Source organism: Mytilus californianus, unplaced genomic scaffold, assembly GCF_021869535.1.
Source record: "Mytilus californianus isolate M0D057914Y unplaced genomic scaffold, xbMytCali1.0.p SCAF_2, whole genome shotgun sequence".
Classification (NCBI taxonomy): domain Eukaryota; kingdom Metazoa; phylum Mollusca; class Bivalvia; order Mytilida; family Mytilidae; genus Mytilus; species Mytilus californianus.
Genome location: NW_026262668.1, coordinates 117,874,534 through 117,891,323, shown reverse-complemented (window position 1 = coordinate 117,891,323; position 16,790 = coordinate 117,874,534). Strand labels below are relative to the sequence as shown.

Genomic DNA, 16,790 nt, shown 5'->3' with positions numbered 1-16,790 from the left:
TAAGAATACATTCATTTAATAATGAAAATCTACCACTTATTTGTCTTTTCTGTATTATTATTTGTAATAGTGTCCCTCTCAAAATAATTTATCATATGCATATCTTATTTGATTGAAATGGAAATATGACATCATGCCACGTGTATCGTTGACACCTTTTTAATCACCTTAATTTAAACTAACAACTGGCACATGTACTGTTGACACCTATTTAATCACCCAAGTGAGAACAAAACTACCTGTAATTACATGAAATTGTAATTAACTAAATATCCAGTAACTCCGCAGTAACAGCTTGTGTATAACTGACGTTTTCATGTTCTTTTTTTTTTTTTTTAGTTTAATTACAATTCTTGTAATTATAAGACAGTGTAGTAAATTATATGTTTCTGATCATACTTTTATTGGTTGAATCTCAGTGTAATTTATTTGTACAATGTAATACTATTTAATAAAGAAAACATAAGGTTTACAAATTTTATTTCAGCAGATGTCAACAAACATATATATATAACAATGATTTCGTTTCGTCATTCAATAATATTGAATTACATACGATTAATATGAAGCATATATAAAACACATAGATATAGGAAGATGTGGTATGAGTGCCAATGAGACAACTCTCCATCCAAGTCAAAATTTATAAAAGTAAACCATTATAGGTCAAAGTACGGTCTTTAACACGAAGCCTTGGCTCACACCGAACAGCAAGCTATAAAGGGCCCCAAAAATTACTAGTATAAAACCATTCAAACGGGAAAACCAACGGTCTAATCTATATAAAAAACGAGAAACACTTATGAACCACATCAACAAACGACAACTACTGAACATCAGATTCCTGACTTAGGACAGGTGCAAACAATTGGAGCGGGTTTAAACGTTTTAATGGTACCAAACCTTCACCCTTTTTCTGAAACAATAGTGTAACATCACAACATAGAAAGACACATTTTAAAATATCAACTGAAATAGCTTAACTCAATCATAGGACAGATTAACACCAGTGAATATACCCTGAACAAATAAATTTGACCTATGATACAATGTAAATACAAAATAAATAAACTAAGGGAAGAATGATAAAAGCAACATGTTATACCGGTATGAAATGTTAAACAATTTAAGAAAAACAATATGCTCGAACAAAAACATCAGCCATTTGCAATAACTTTAAGCACATTTAAAACTTAAAGGCATTTTGTCATCATCTCTAAGACAGACACCATGCAGATATAAATAGTTATTGTCAAAGCACATTTAAAGCATACATAGCACATTTAAAACACAGCTATCACATACAAAACATACATAGCACATACAGAATTCCTAGTCATATCATAATATATAAAAGACAACATGGAAAAATAATGTTATTGTCAAGAAGCAGAATCATAAACATTATTGTTTTTTCAAAAATATTTATCATTATCTCATAAATTCGTATATAATATTTTATAGATTCAAATCTTTGATGGATCTAAGTTTATTTTAATACATTTCTATATATTGTTTTTTCAAAAATATTTATCATTATCTCATAAATTCGTATATAATATTTTATAGATTCAAATCTTTGATGGATCTAAGTTTATTTTAATACATTTCTATATATTGTTTTTTCAAAAATATTTATCATTATCTCATAAATTCGTATATAATATTTTATAGATTCAAATCTTTGATGGATCTAATTTATTTTAATACATTTCTATATATTGTTTTTACAAAAATATTTATTATTATCTCATAAATTCGCTAAATTCGTATATAATATTTTATAGATAATGTTTTTTTTTAAAGTAAAAAAAAAAAACCCGTCAACAACACAATCTACTAATCGTAGTCCGAGTTTGTTCAATATATTTCTGCATATAAATAATGGTAGGCCGAGTTTGTAATAGTCCGAGTTTGTTATAGTCCGATTTTGTGATAGGCCGATTTTGTTTTAGTCCGAGTTATCCAGCAGCGGTTTCAAGCGTCTAAATGATGAAGAAAGGATATTTCACAACTTTAAGCATGACAAAATTTGCTTACATATTTAAACAATCAATAAGCAAAGTTTCATCATTCTTACGTCAACAGTCAGAAAATAATGCTTGGAAAAATTATAGGATTACTATGCAATCAAACAAATATTTACACTGCACTATGGCGTCAAATTATTCATTTCAGAGTCAAAATCAAAAGGATTTTATGGTAAGATATAGTTGCTTAGACCCAATTTATAAAGGGACTTGTAACTAAGAATATTTTTTAGATGTCTTGTCGGGGGGGGGGGGGGGTCATTTTCCTGTTTATACATTTTCTAATTCCTCTTGGGATAGTCTAGACAGATTTATACTACATGTAGTTTATTTGCATATGCAACTATTCCAGTCATAGTTACGTTCAATAACTCTGCATGTTACTGGTTTAATTAGAATTATGTCAAATTTACTGGTAACCCGTGTGATTGAAAAATATAGATATTTCACCTCGGTTACCATCCATTCGAGGTCTTCATTTACTGATATAAAATAATAGCATAAAATAATTTCATTAAGAATCGAACAATACTAATCTAAATGTACATAGGTCTTGTCAAAACTTACATCGTGATTAGGTGCTAAGTTTGTTTTCTTTGATCACGTTGATGACTTAATATCTCCTTAATCTAGCTATGTTCTTGGGGATTATAAAGTGACAATAACGTGTCATACTTAATTGCATTATCAACAGTGAAAGCAAATTGAATTATTTGCATTGGTAAAATTAGTGTCGAACATCGTCTATGTTTGAAAATTATTTGGTCGCCATTTTTTACGTAACTTCGAAATTTTATTGAAAAAAAACAGCATGTGTCCACTTTAACAAAGAAAAATAATGTTTGATTCTATGCTACTTTAAGGTAAGACTATTACTGAAAACGCATGCATCCAACATTTATTGGATTTTCATCGTAAAAATCTTACAAAATATAACTTCACAAGTCGGCCCAACTGTCAATATAAACTGCATGGTTGATGCATATACATCTTTATTTTGAGTGTGGCTGTCTTTTTCTAATAAATATATTAAATAAAAGGTGAAATAAGAACTTTCTTAAATACAATAAGACACACTTCAATAAATATTTCAAATATTACTTTTTGATTAATAACTTAATGAATACATGTCGTTTCATTTAATTCCAACAGTGACCACCATTAAAATATTGATAACGAATGCCAAAATGTGAACTTTTCAATCAAATTTTGAAGCAAAAGGTTTGATACCTAAACTGACATGGTCTTCGATTTCATTTAAATGAAAATGTTGTCGATCTTTTTAGGGGTTGGGAGGATATTAGTAACAATAAATAAGTTGAGAAAATAATATAAGAAGGTCCCATTGCAATTTTATCGAGTTTTAACAAAGAAGTCAACGGAGGCTGTGTGTTATGTCATTTAAATTTTCAAACTTATTTTGAAGCAAGAAATCATATATCTGAACTAAAATTTAAAATAATTTTAATTGTAAAAATGAAAATACTGTAAAACGCAGGGTTGGGAGGTAAAATACACAATGTAACAAAAAAGTTATGACCGTTTAATCTATGTACCCCCGTTCATTTTCATTGATAATCAATCGGCCATTAATGATATACAACTAAAGTGTAAAAGTCACGTGATGACTGCGATAGTTGGATATGATATCATTTTTATACGACCGCAAAAAAATTTTTGTGGTCGTATATTGGTATGACGTTGGCGTCGTCCGGCGTCGTCCGAGGACACATTGGTTTTCGCACTCTAACTTTAGTTTAAGTGAATGGATCTCTATGAAATTTTACCACAAGGTTCAATACCACAAACGGAAGGTTGGGATTGATTTTGGGGGTTATGGTACCAACAGTAAAGGAATTAGGGGCCAAAAAGGGGCCAAAAATAAGCATTTTTGTAACTTCCAGACATAACTTGTGTGTTAGTGTATGGATCTCTCTGACATTGTACCACAAGGTTCCATATCACAAAAGGAATGCAGGGATTGATTTTGGGGGTAATTGCCTCAAAATTTTAGGAATTAGGGGCCAAAAAAGGGGCAAAAAACAAGCATTTTTCTAGTTTCATGACAATAACTTGTGTGTAAGTGTATGGATCTTTCTGAAATTGTACTACAAGGTTCCATATCACAAAGGGAAAGCTGGAATTGAGTTTGGGGGTAATTGCCGAAACCTCTAGGAATTGGGGGCCATAAAGGGGCCAAAAATAAGCATTTTTCTAGTTTCCAGACAATAACTTGTGTTCAAGTGTATGGATCTCTCTGAAATTGTACTGCAAGGTACCATACCACAAAGGGAAGGCTGGGATTGATGATGGGGGTAATTGCCTCAATATTTTAGGAATTAGGGGCCAAAAAGGGGCAAAAAACAAGCATTTTTCTAGTTTCAGGACAATAACTTGTGTGTAAGTGTATGGATCTTTCTGAAATTGTACTACAAGGTTCCATATCACAAAGGGAAAGCTGGGTTTGAGTTTGGGGGTAATTTCCCTAAACCTTTAGGAATTTGGGGCCAAAAATAAGCATTTTTCTAGTTTCCAGACAATAACTTGTGTTCAAGTGTATGGCTCTCTCTGAAATTGTCCTGCAAGGTACCATACCACAAAGGGAAGGCTGGGATTGATGATGGGGGTGATGAATCATAAGGGGGTTCAAAAAATTTGGGTTTTTTTTTTTTTTTTATCCTTTTTTTTTCTTTTTTTCCTTTTTTTTTTCTTTTAAAATTTTCCATTTTAAGTTGGTTATTTCTGATTTATATTTAAAAGCAAATAATAATGATATGGTAGGAGATACACACCAAACAGGATGTGTAAATTATTATATGATAAGTATTGTGCAATAGCAAGAAATTTTCAATTGCACAGTATTGCACAATAGCAAGAAATCTTCAATTGCACAGTATTGCGCAATAGCAAGAAATCTTCAATTGCACAGTATTGCACAGTAGCAAGAAATATCCAATAGCACAATATTGCGCAATAGCAAGAAATTGTCAATTGTACAGTTTTGCACAATAGCAAGAAATATTTAATTGCACAGTATAGTGCAAAAGAAGAGACTTCTTATAAATTGCTTATTTCTTGACCAATTTCAATGGGGTTTTATTCTTGAATTCTTGGGGTTCTTTAATATTCTGAATCTAAACATGTATTTAGTTTTTGGATTTTGGGACTCGTTTTTAAATTGGTCCACATTGAGGTCCAAAGGGTCCAAAATTAAACTTTGTTTGATTTCATCAAAAATTGAATTATTGGGGTTCTTTGATATGCCGAATCTAACCGTGTATTTAGATTCTTAATTTTTGGTTCTGTTTTCAAATTGGTCTACATTAAGGTCCAAAGGGTCCTAAATTAAACTTAGTTTGATTTCAACAAAAATTGAATTCTTAGGGTTCTTTGATATGCTGAATCTAAACATGTATTTAGATTTTTGATTATAGGCCCAGTTTTCAAGTTGGTCCAAATCGGGGTCCAAAATTAAACTTTGTTTGATTTCAACAAAAATTGAATATATGGGGTTCTTTGATATGCTGAATCTAACCATGTATTTAGATTTTTAATTTTTGGGCCCCGTTATCAACTTTGTCCACATTGAGGTCAAAAGGGTCCAAAATTAAACTTTGTTTGATTTCATCAAAAATTGAATTCTTGGGGTTCTTTGATATGCTGAATCTAACCATGTATTTAGATTTTGGATATTGGACCATAATAGGTGAATGTCCAATTTAAAATTTTTAAGTTCTTAGACCACATTCATTCTGTGTCAGAAACCTATGCTGTGTCAAATATTTAATCACAATCCAAATGCAAAGCTGTATCAAGCTTGAATGTTGTGTCCATACTTGCCCCAACTGTTCAGGGTTCGACCTCTGCGGTCGTATCAAGCTGCGCCCTGCGGAGCATTTTATTAGCATATATTTTTCTACTGAGAATATGATTTTTGAGTTTCATTCAAATATTTCTTGAGATTTTCAAAAGGAGATATAGAAAATCATATCAAGGTTAAAGCCTGTGGGGCTTGGTAATATAAAAATATCACTTATGTGTAACAGAAAAGTCCTTAATAGGTAAAAGTCCAATTTCAAATTTTTCAGTTCTTTGCCCACATTCATCCTGTGTCAGAAACATATGCTGTGTCAAATACATAATCACAATCCAAATTCAGAGCTGTATCAAGTTTGAATGAAGTGTCCATACTTTCCCCTTCTGTTCAGGGTTTGAACTCAGAGGTTGTATCAAACTACGCCCAAAGGAGCATTTTATTGTCCCCCGTGTAACACGTTGTGGGGGAGGAAATAACGGGAATCCGTCCATACAGTCTTGTTAGCGCTCTCACATGTACATTTCTTGCCAGATTTTTATGAAACTTATATCATAGGTTTATATTAGCAATGTCTTGTACTAGTTCGAAAACCAGTGCTGATCAATTATTTTTAAAAGAGTTATGCCCCTTGGACACATTAATTTTATGGAAAATTACATCGTTAGCGCTCTCATGTGTACAATTCTTGCCAGAATTTTATGAAACTTATATCATAGGTTTAAATTAACAATGTCTTGGAAGAGTTCGAAAATCAGTGCCGATCAATTATTTTTGAAAGAGTTATGCTCCTTGGAAAAATAAATTATATGGAGAATTGCATTGTTAGTGCTCTCATATGTACAATTCTTTCCAGAATTTTATGAAACTTATATCATAGGTTTATATTAGCAATGTTTTAAACGAGTTCAAAAATCAGTGTCGATCAATTATTTTTAAAAGAGTTATGCCCCTTGGAAACATTAATTTTATGGAAAATTGCATTGTTAGTGCTCTCATGTGTTCAATTCTTGCCAGATTTTTATGCAACTTGTATCATAGGTTTATTTCAGCAATGTCTTGGAAGAGTTAGAAAAATCAGTGCCGATCAATCATTTTTGAAAGAGTTATGCCCCTTGGAAAAATAAATTATATGGAGTATTGCATTGTTAGCGCTCTCATTTGTACAATTCTTGCCAAAATTTTATGAAACTTAAATCATAGGTTTATATTAGCAATGTCTTTGACGAATTTGAAAATCAGTGCCGATCAATAATTTTAAAAGAGTTATGCCCTTGGAAATATTAATTATATGGAAAATTGCCTTATGAACGCTCAATATAATGTGTACGATTCTTGCCAGATTTTCATGAAATTTATATTATAGGTTTATATCATCAATGGTCTTGAAGAGTTCAGAAATCAGTGACGATCAATTATTTTTAAAAGAGTTATGCCCTTGAAAATATTGATTATATGGAAAATTGCAATGTTATTGCTCTTATTTGTTCAATTCTTGCCAAGATTTTATGAAACTTATTTCATAGGTTTATGTGTCTTTGACACTTTCGAAAATAAGATCTGATCAAATAGTTTTAACAAGTTATGCCCCTTGGAAATATAAATTATAATGGAAATCACATTGCATTTGCTCTGAAGCTTTCATTTTTCAAAAGATATTAATAAAAAGTTTTAAAGAACAAAAAAAAATCCTTTTTTTGGTTATTGCCCTTGTACCTTGGATAGATAAAATATGTGCAACATATGGGACATTGGAACTATGTTCTCTTATTAAATCTTATTTTTGATCCTGCCATGTTTTTTTTTTTAGTTTGTATTATCATTTTTGTAATTTTGAGATGTTTTGTGGTGCCTGTTGTGATCTTTTGAAATCACTAAAATAAAATCTTATGTACCACGCTTGTTTATGTTGTTTTCATGATCGTGAAAAATGAGGTAAAAAATTGGTAATTTCATTCAAATTTACTGACTACTAAATTTTCTTAAACTGGTATTTTGGGCAATAAAAAAGCCAAATTGGTTTTAGAATAAAAGTCTGATGAATGTGCTTTATGAAAATATAAAGTTACATGTTAGCAATAATGTTTTTTTTTCCAAAATCTAATTGTTTGAATTTACATACATGTACATTATATGTATGTTTCATTACAATTGATAATTTTGATTGGCTGACCACAATCATGAGACAATTCAAGATCAAATTTTATTTCAGTTTAAAATACAACAGCTATGACTGCACATGCTATCCATGATAATGGTAAAATAATGTATTGAAAAACAAACTAAAAGCTTGGCATAACTCAATTTCATGGTTGTAGCTTAAAAATGTAGTAATAAAAATGGAATGCTTCTATTTATAATTTTATAGGGTTGTAAAAGTGTTTATCCTGCACACATTTTTAATACGAAGCACAGAAAAATGTACTTCATCAATGCTTTTACATATAAAAAGGACCATTCAATTCTGAAATTAAAGAAAATTTGTTGACCTTAAGTAAGCACTTGCATTGTCAGTTTTTTTATATTTTTTATATGAGTTGGCTTTCATTGTATATTTTGAAACAAGTGAATAAAAGTTCTGGTTATCAAAAATTGTCTACTGTCAACAGCTTCAAAACTATATACATTGTATTCCATATAATGAATTTTATTGTGATTTAATTATTAACATGCATACATAAATTTGAAGAAATCCCTTTATTCACTTCAGGTAGTAGGGGTAGGAAACCATGACATGCTTGAAACTAGACACAGTGTGGGTATGCAGGTCATCAATCAGCTAGCCAATCAGCTGAAAGTATCTTGGACCAATGAAAGGAAGACTTGTCAAGGCTTTGTAGCTATTCATACCTTTGAAAATCAGCAAAGATGTATTCTTCTAAAACCAAAAGTAGCCATGAATATTAATGGAAGAAGCGTTCAAAAAGCAGGTACACTTTTGATAAATAAAACCTGATATTTTTTATTCTGATTAAGAATTTTAATAACATAGCTAAAATCACAGACAAAGAAAGTTTCACCATCCATTATATTGTTAAGTATGGATTGCAGGTCAACAGAAGTATGGGGGTTGAAGTGCTTTACAAGAAAATTAACCATGTTAACTGCACTTGTCTGAAGTATTTATTATTATTTCATACTGCATCTGTGCTATTTGGACTGTGAAATTGCAGTGACAGTATAACTGTTTGTGGTATACAGCTGTCACTGACTGTAAATGTGTTTCAGTAGAGTTTTATTTATGACGTCAATAAATAATACAGGTATGCAGAATTTTTACATCATCTGCTTCAAATTCAAAATTTGTTGGATTATACCCAAAATATAAGAGTTTTAGTATAAACAGAACAAAAATGAATTGTGTGGAAATATAAATTTTATATGTACTTGGTTCTAAACAGGATAGAAATCCTTGGCATACCTCACATTCTACCTGTTAGTAAGCCTTGTACAAATAAGTTTGATATTTTGAGACAATACATAATAATAAGAAAGTCCTTATTTCCCTACATTTATCAGTAAATCCTGGTTTGTATCCTTCTGATTTGATTTTTCAGCAATTTTTAAAAATCACTGCACCATGCTAAAGTATTAGAATTGACAAATTATTGTAAATTTTAGTTAAGAATTGTTGTATTATTTTTTACAGTCAAACACTATGGTATACTTCCTGAAAATGTCTATCTGATACATGATGAACTTGATAAAGCTGTTGGAAAATTTGGTTTTAAATATGGAGGCAGTGCAAGGTACTCGCATATATATAAAACATATTTAAATTGTATATTGTTATTGTCCCGTGTTGCGGGAGACATATAAATACTGGATGTCTCTCCATTCCGTTTGTTAGCACTCTCACATGTACAATTCTTGCCAGATTTTTATGAAAGTTATATCATAGGTATATATTAGCAATGTCTTGGACGAGTTCGAAAATCTGTGCCGATCAGTTATTTTTAAAAGAGTTATGCCCCTTGGAAACATTAATTATATTGAAAATTGCATTGTTAGCGCTCTCGTGTGTACAATTTTGCCAGAATTTTATGAAACTTATATCATAGGTTTATATTAGTAATGTCTTATACAAGTTTGAAAATCAGTGCAGATCATTTATTTTTGAAAGAGTTATGCCCCTTGGAAACATTGAATTTATGGAAAATTGCATCGTTAGTGCTCTCGTGTGTACAATTCTTGCCAGATTTATGTCAAAGGTTTATATCATCAATGTTCTTAAAGAGTTCAAAAATCAGTGCCAATCAATTATTTTTAAAATAGTTATGCCCTTGAAAATATTGATTATATGGAAAATTGCAATGTTATCACTCTCATGTGTTCAATTCTTGTCAGAATTTTATGAAACTTATATCATAGGTTTATATCAGCAATGTCTTTGAAACTTTTAAAAATAAGTTCTAATCAAAAATTTTTAACGAGTTATGCCCTATGGAAATATAAGGTATAATGGAAATCCCATTGCATTTGCTCTGAAGCATTCATTTCTCTTAAGATATTAATAAAAAGTTTTAAAGAACCAAAAAAGTGCTTTTTTATACGACCGCAAAAAAATTTTTGTGGTCGTATATTGGTATGACGTTGGCGTCGGCGTCGTCGTCTGGCGTCGTCCGAAGACACATTGGTTTTCGCACTCTAACTTTAGTTTAAGTGAATGGATCTCTATGAAATTTTACCACAAGGTTCAATACCACAAAAGGAAGGTTGGGATTGAATTTGGGGGTTATGGTACCAACAGTAAAGGAATTAGGGGTCAAAAAGGGGCCAAAAATAAGCATTTTTGTAACTTCCAGACATAACTTGTGTGTTAGTGTATGGATCTCTCTGACATTGTACCACAAGGTTCCATATCACAAAAGGAATGCTGGGATTGATTTTGGGGGTAATTGCCTCAAAATTTTAGGAATTAGGGGCCAAAAAAGGGGCAAAAAACAAGCATTTTTCTAGTTTCATGACAATAACTTGTGTGTAAGTGTATGGATCTTTCTGAAATTGTACTACAAGGTTCCATATCACAAAGGGAAAGCTAGAATTGAGTTTGGGGGTAATTGCCCGAAACGTTTAGGAATTGGGGCCAAAAAGGGGCCAAAAATAAGCATTTTTCTAGTTTCCAGACAATAACTTGCGTTCAAGTGTATGGATCTCTCTGAAATTGTACTGCAAGGTACCATACCACAAAGGGAAGGCTGGGATTGATGATGGGGGTAATTGCCTCAATATTTTAGGAATTAGGGGCAAAAAACAAGCATTTTTCTAGTTTCAGGACAATAACTTGTGTGTAAGTGTATGGATCTTTCTGAAATTGTACTACAAGGTTCCATATCACAAAGGGAAAGCTGGGTTTGAGTTTGGGGGGTAATTGCCCTAAATGTTTAGGAATTTAGGGCCAAAAAGGGGCCAAAAAACACATTTTTATAGTTCCCAGACAATAACTTGTGTTCAAGTGTATGGATCTCTCTGAAATTGTACTGCAAGGTACCATACTACAAAGGGAAGGCTGGGATTGAGCTTGGGGGTGATGAATCATAAGGGGGTTCAAAAAATTTGGGGGGGGGGATTTTTTTTTTTTTCCTTTTTTTTCTTTTTTTCCTTTTTTTTTTCTTTTAAAATTTTCCATTTTAAGTTGGTTATTTCTGATTTATATTTAAAAGCAAATAATAATGATATGGTAGGAGATACACACCAAACAGGATGTGTAAATTATTATATAATAAGTATTGTGCAATAGCAAGAAATTTTCAATTGCACAGTATTGCACAATAGCAAGAAATCTTCAATTGCACAGTATTGCGCAATAGCAAGAAATCTTCAATTGCACAGTATTGTGCAATAGCAAGAAACATCCAATAGCACAATATTGCGCAATAGCAAGAAATTGTCAATTGTACAGTATTGCGCAATAGCAAGAATCATTTAATTGCACAGTATTGTGCAAAAGAAGATACTTCGTATAAATTGCTTATTTCTTGACCAATTTCAATGGGGTTTCATTCTTGAATTCTTAGGGTTCTTGTATATGCTGAATCTAACCGTGTGTTTAGTTTTTGGATTTTGAGCCCCGTTTTTAAATTGGTCCACATTGAGGTCCAAAGGGTCCCAAATTAAACTTTGTTTGATTTCATCAAAAATTGAATTATTGGGGTTCTTTGAAATTGCCGAATCTAACCGTGTATTTAGATTCTTAATTTTTGGTTCCGTTTTCAATTGGTCTACATTAAGGTCCAAAGGGTCCAAAATTAAACTTAGTTTGATTTTAACAAAAATTGAATTCTTAGGGTTCTTTGATATGCTGAATCTAAACCTGTATTTAGATTTTTGATTATGGGCCCAGTTTTCAAGTTGGTTCAAATCGGGGTCCAAAATTAAACTTTGTTTGATTTCAACAAAAATTTAATATATGGGGTTCTTTGATATGCTGAATCTAACCATGTATTTAGATTTTTGATTTTTGGGCCCTGTTATCAACTTTGTCCACATTGAGGTCAAAAGGGTCCAAAATTAAACTTTGTTTGATTTCATCAAAAATTGAATTCTTGGGGTTCTTTGATATGCTGAATCTAACCATGTATTTAGATTTTGGATATTGGACCATAATAGGTGAATGTCCAATTTAAAATTTTTAAGTTCTTATAGACCACATTCATTCTGTGTCAGAAACCTATGCTGTGTCAAATATTTAATCACAATCCAAATGCAAAGCTGTATCAAGCTTGAATGTTGTGTCCATACTTGCCCCAACTGTTCAGGGTTCGACCTCTGCGGTCGTATCAAGCTGCGCTCTGCGGAGCATTTTATTAGTTATTGCCCTTGTATCTTGGATAGATGAAATATGTGCAATGCGAGGGACATTGGAACTCTGTTCTTTTTATTAAAAGAGTTATGCCCCTTGGAAACATTAATTATATGGAAAATTGCCTTATGAGAGCTCTAATGTGTACAAGTCTTACCAGATTTTTATGAAATTTATAAATAGGGTTATATCATCAATGTTTTTGACGAGTTAGAAAATCAGTGCAGATCAAATTTTTATACGACCGCAAAAAAATTTTGCGGTCGTATATTGGTATGACGTTGGCGTCGTTGTCGTCCAAAGTCAGTGTGTATCAAGCTTGAATGTTGTGTCCATACTTGCCCCAACTGTTCAGGGTTCGACCTCTGCGGTCGTATCAAGCTGCGCCCAGCGGAGCATTTTGTTTTAAAGAGTTATGCTCCTTGGAAATATCGATTATATTGAAAATTGCATTGTTAGCACTCTCATGTGTACACTTCTTGCCAGATTTTTATGAAATTTATATTATAGGTTTATATCAGCAATATCTCAGACAAATTTGAAAATCAGTGATGATTAATAATTTTTTAAAGAGTTATGTCCCTTAGAAATATAAGTTATATGAAAAATTGCATTGTTAGTGGTCCCATGTGTACAATTCTTGCCAGAATTTTATGAAACTTATATCATAGGTTTCTTTCAGCAGTGTCTTTGACACTTTTGAAAGTAAGTGCTGATCAAATATTTTTAACGAGTTATTCCCCTTGGAAAAATTATTTATAAAGGAAATCGCATTGCATTTGCTCTGAAGCCTTCATTTCTCTAAGATATTTATAAATTGTTTTAAAAAACAAAAAAAAAGTTGTTTTTTTTAGTTATTGCCCTTGTACCTTGAATAGATGAAGTATGTGCAACATGGGGAACATTTTATTTTGTAAGGAAACTTATAATTATGTAATTTTGGTATCCCATAGATGAAAGGAAGATTGATTCTTCATCCTAGCTTCAAATTTCCGAAGTAAAATCCAACAGATCTATGATTTTCCCAGATTTTCTATTTAGTAACCATGGTAAGTGTCATTGGAGTTCATTTTTTGGTAAAACTTATTTATTACTTGTGTATTTAATGGTTTGCTACATTTATTATAATATTCTGCATGTAATTTATTTTACAACAGTGAACTCTGCTGCTTAATCTTTACACTTTTCCTTAATTTTTCCAGGGGACATAAAGGTATTCGTTCAGTCCAACAGTCTTTACAGTCAGAGGTATGTACATTGTACTATAATATTTGTTCTCAAAAAGTAGATAAATTAATCAAAGCGTTTGGTCTCCCAAAACATGATTGTTTTTAAAGCATGAAGGTTATTCAAATATAAGAAGATTATTACAAAATATATTAAAGAAGAAACTCAGTGTTATTCCAATTAACATGATGAAAGTTATTTAAAATATTCGCCTTTCACATCAGATTAAAGTGTAGAAGTATATTATTAGTGAAGATATCATATGCAAGATAAGATAGGAAAAGAAGTTTTATATGTGATTTAAAAGTCAGGAATTTTAGAGCAGAACTATTGTATGAATCCAGTTCCTTTTCCTATAGGTAATTGATTAATAGTAAAGACACTAGTTTTTCACTAACACAATGCAAATATAGCATGCTTAGCAATGTTTTTGTTTGTTATTTTACAGGATATTCCAAGGTTGTGGATTGGAATAGATAGACCTGTCTCCAAGGCTGAAGTAGCAGATTATGTTCTTAGAAAGTTTAATGCTGATGAAAGGAAGGATATTAGTCATTCTTTAGATAATTGTATTCAAGCCCTAAATAATGAATTTCAAAAGCAGTTTGGTGTGAAGATGCTAGATACTACATAATGAAAACATTATATGGTTTTGCAAATAGACCAAAAAGAGGTTCAAAAGATAGACTTGAAACCTAAAAACAGGTTCTAAAGATAGACTTGAAACCTAAAAACAGGTTCTAAAGATAGACTTGAAACCTAAAAACAGGTTCTAAAGATAGACTTGAAACTTAAAGAGACTGCAGACTGGTTCTGCAGATAGACTGGTAACCTAAAGAGACTGCAGACTGGTAACATAAAGAGACTGCAGACTGGTAACATAAAGAGACTGCAGACTGGTAACATAAAGAGACCGCAGACAGATTCTGCAGATAGACTGCCAACATAAGGACACTGGAGATATAAGAGTCCTTATATATTAAATTAAAAACTATTGTCAAAGAATAAAGCATAACTAAATAGCAGTTACCTTCTTTATTATTTACCTGTAAACTAAAATCAACTGGGACAAATTTTTCTGTTAACTCAGCTTGATTTGTCCCCTTGCGATGCATTGCAGGGGACATAGAGATATTGGGCGTCTATCCGTCCATCCAGTCTTGTTAGTGCTCTCAAGTATACAATTCTTGCCAGATTTTTATAAACTTATATCATAGGTTTATTTCAGTGCTTCAATGTCAATGACAAGTTCATAACTTCGTGCCGATCAACTAATTTTAAAAGAGTTATGCCCCTGGAAATATTAATTATATGGAAAATTTCATTGTTAGCGTTCTCATGTGAACCATTCTTGCCGGATTTTTTTGAAACTTATATCATAGATTTATACCAGCAATGTCTCAGACAAGTTCAAAAATCAGTGCTAATCAAATATTTTTAAAAGAGTTATGCCCCTTGGAAATATTAATTATATTGAAAATTTCATTGTTATCGCTCTCATGTGTACAATTCTTGCAAGTTATTTATGAAACTTATATGTTTATATCAGTGATGTCTCAGACATTTTTGAAAATGAGTGCCAATCAATTATTTGTAAAAGAGTTATGACCCTTGAAAATGATTGATTAGTCCCCTACCGAGGAAGTGGAAGGGGACTTTAGGTTTGCACTCTGTCCGTCTGTCCATCTGTCAGTCCGGCAACTCAGTTTTCCACACTTTTTTCTTCGTTCTTGAAGATATTGATTGACAATTGGTAAAAGTTTTATCATGACAAGTTATAGATCAAGTTCAAATTTTTGTTTCGGTCTGATAATTTTGTGCAGAGTTATGGTCCTTGGACTTGAAAAAATTCACTCATATATTCAGTTATCTTACTCTTGAGACCATAACTTTCTATATGTATAATTAAAATAATAATTAGAATGATAATAAGACAAATTATAATTTAAAAATGATAATACTTATAAACTTTATAAACCATTCTTTGAAAGGAAACCAATTTGGTTCCATTGGAAAAAACAAAATGACTGCAACTAGGGGCAGTTACCTCTGAAATGGTACATGTTTTTAAACGATCTTTTTGCTGCTGTTTAATGGTATGTTGATGTTGTCGTCTTCCAAAGACATTTGGTTTCCAGACAATAACTTGGGTTTAAGTGCATGGATCTCTATGAAATTGTACCACAAGGTTCGATACCACAAAAGAAAGGTTGAGATTGATTTTGGGGTAATTTTCCTAACTGTTTAGGAATTAGGGCCCCAAAACAAGCATTTTTCTTGTTTCTTTACAATAACTAGTGTATAAGTGTATGGATCTCTATGAAATTGTACCACAAGGTTCCATACCTCAGAAGGAAGGTTAGGATTGATTTTTGGGGTTTTGGCCCAACCCGTTTAGGAATAAGGGGCCAAAAAACAAAGGATTTATTGGTGTTCGGAAAATAACTTGAGTATAAGTCTATGGATCCCTATGAAATTATATCACAAGGTTCCATACCAAAAAAAGAATGTTTGGATTGATTTTTGGGATTATGGCCGATACCGGTTTTTAGGGGCTAAAAACAATACTTTTCTAATACTTTGTATAAATTGCTTATTTCTTGACCAATTTTAATAGGGTGTAATTCAAAGTCTTGAATTTTTGGGGTTCTTGAATATGCGGATTCTAACCGTGTATTTAGATTTTGGATTTTGGGTCCCGTTTTAAAATTGGTCCACAGGGTCCAAAATTAAACTTTAAATTATTGTGGTTCTTTGATATGCAGAATCTAACAGTGTATTTAGATTTTTAATTTAGAGCCCCATTTTCCAATGGTCTCATATTAAGTTGCAAAGTGTCCAAAATTAAACTGTGTTTGATTTCAACAAAAAATGAATTCTTGGGGTTTTTTGATCGGCTGAATCTGTCCGTGAATTT

The 16,790-nt window shown here is 31.7% G+C and overlaps 1 protein-coding gene across 3 annotated transcripts; it reads left to right on the top strand.

Annotated features, from left to right (window-relative positions):
* Positions 1–1,988: 1,988 nt before the first annotated feature.
* LOC127728665 (probable peptidyl-tRNA hydrolase) lies at positions 1,989–14,898 on the top strand. 3 transcript variants are annotated; one of them, XM_052236276.1, is made up of 6 exons: positions 1,989–2,202; positions 8,555–8,774; positions 9,494–9,593; positions 13,849–13,894; positions 14,322–14,546; positions 14,611–14,898. In XM_052236276.1, exons 1-5 carry the CDS (start codon positions 1,990–1,992, stop codon positions 14,505–14,507), a joined length of 765 nt encoding a protein of 254 aa, XP_052092236.1. In that variant the 5' UTR covers position 1,989; the 3' UTR covers positions 14,508–14,546; positions 14,611–14,898. The 3 variants fall into 3 exon arrangements, with proteins under 3 accessions (XP_052092236.1, XP_052092235.1, XP_052092234.1); XM_052236275.1 differs by having other exon boundaries at positions 14,579–14,898; XM_052236274.1 differs by having other exon boundaries at positions 14,322–14,898.
* Positions 14,899–16,790: the final 1,892 nt, after the last annotated feature.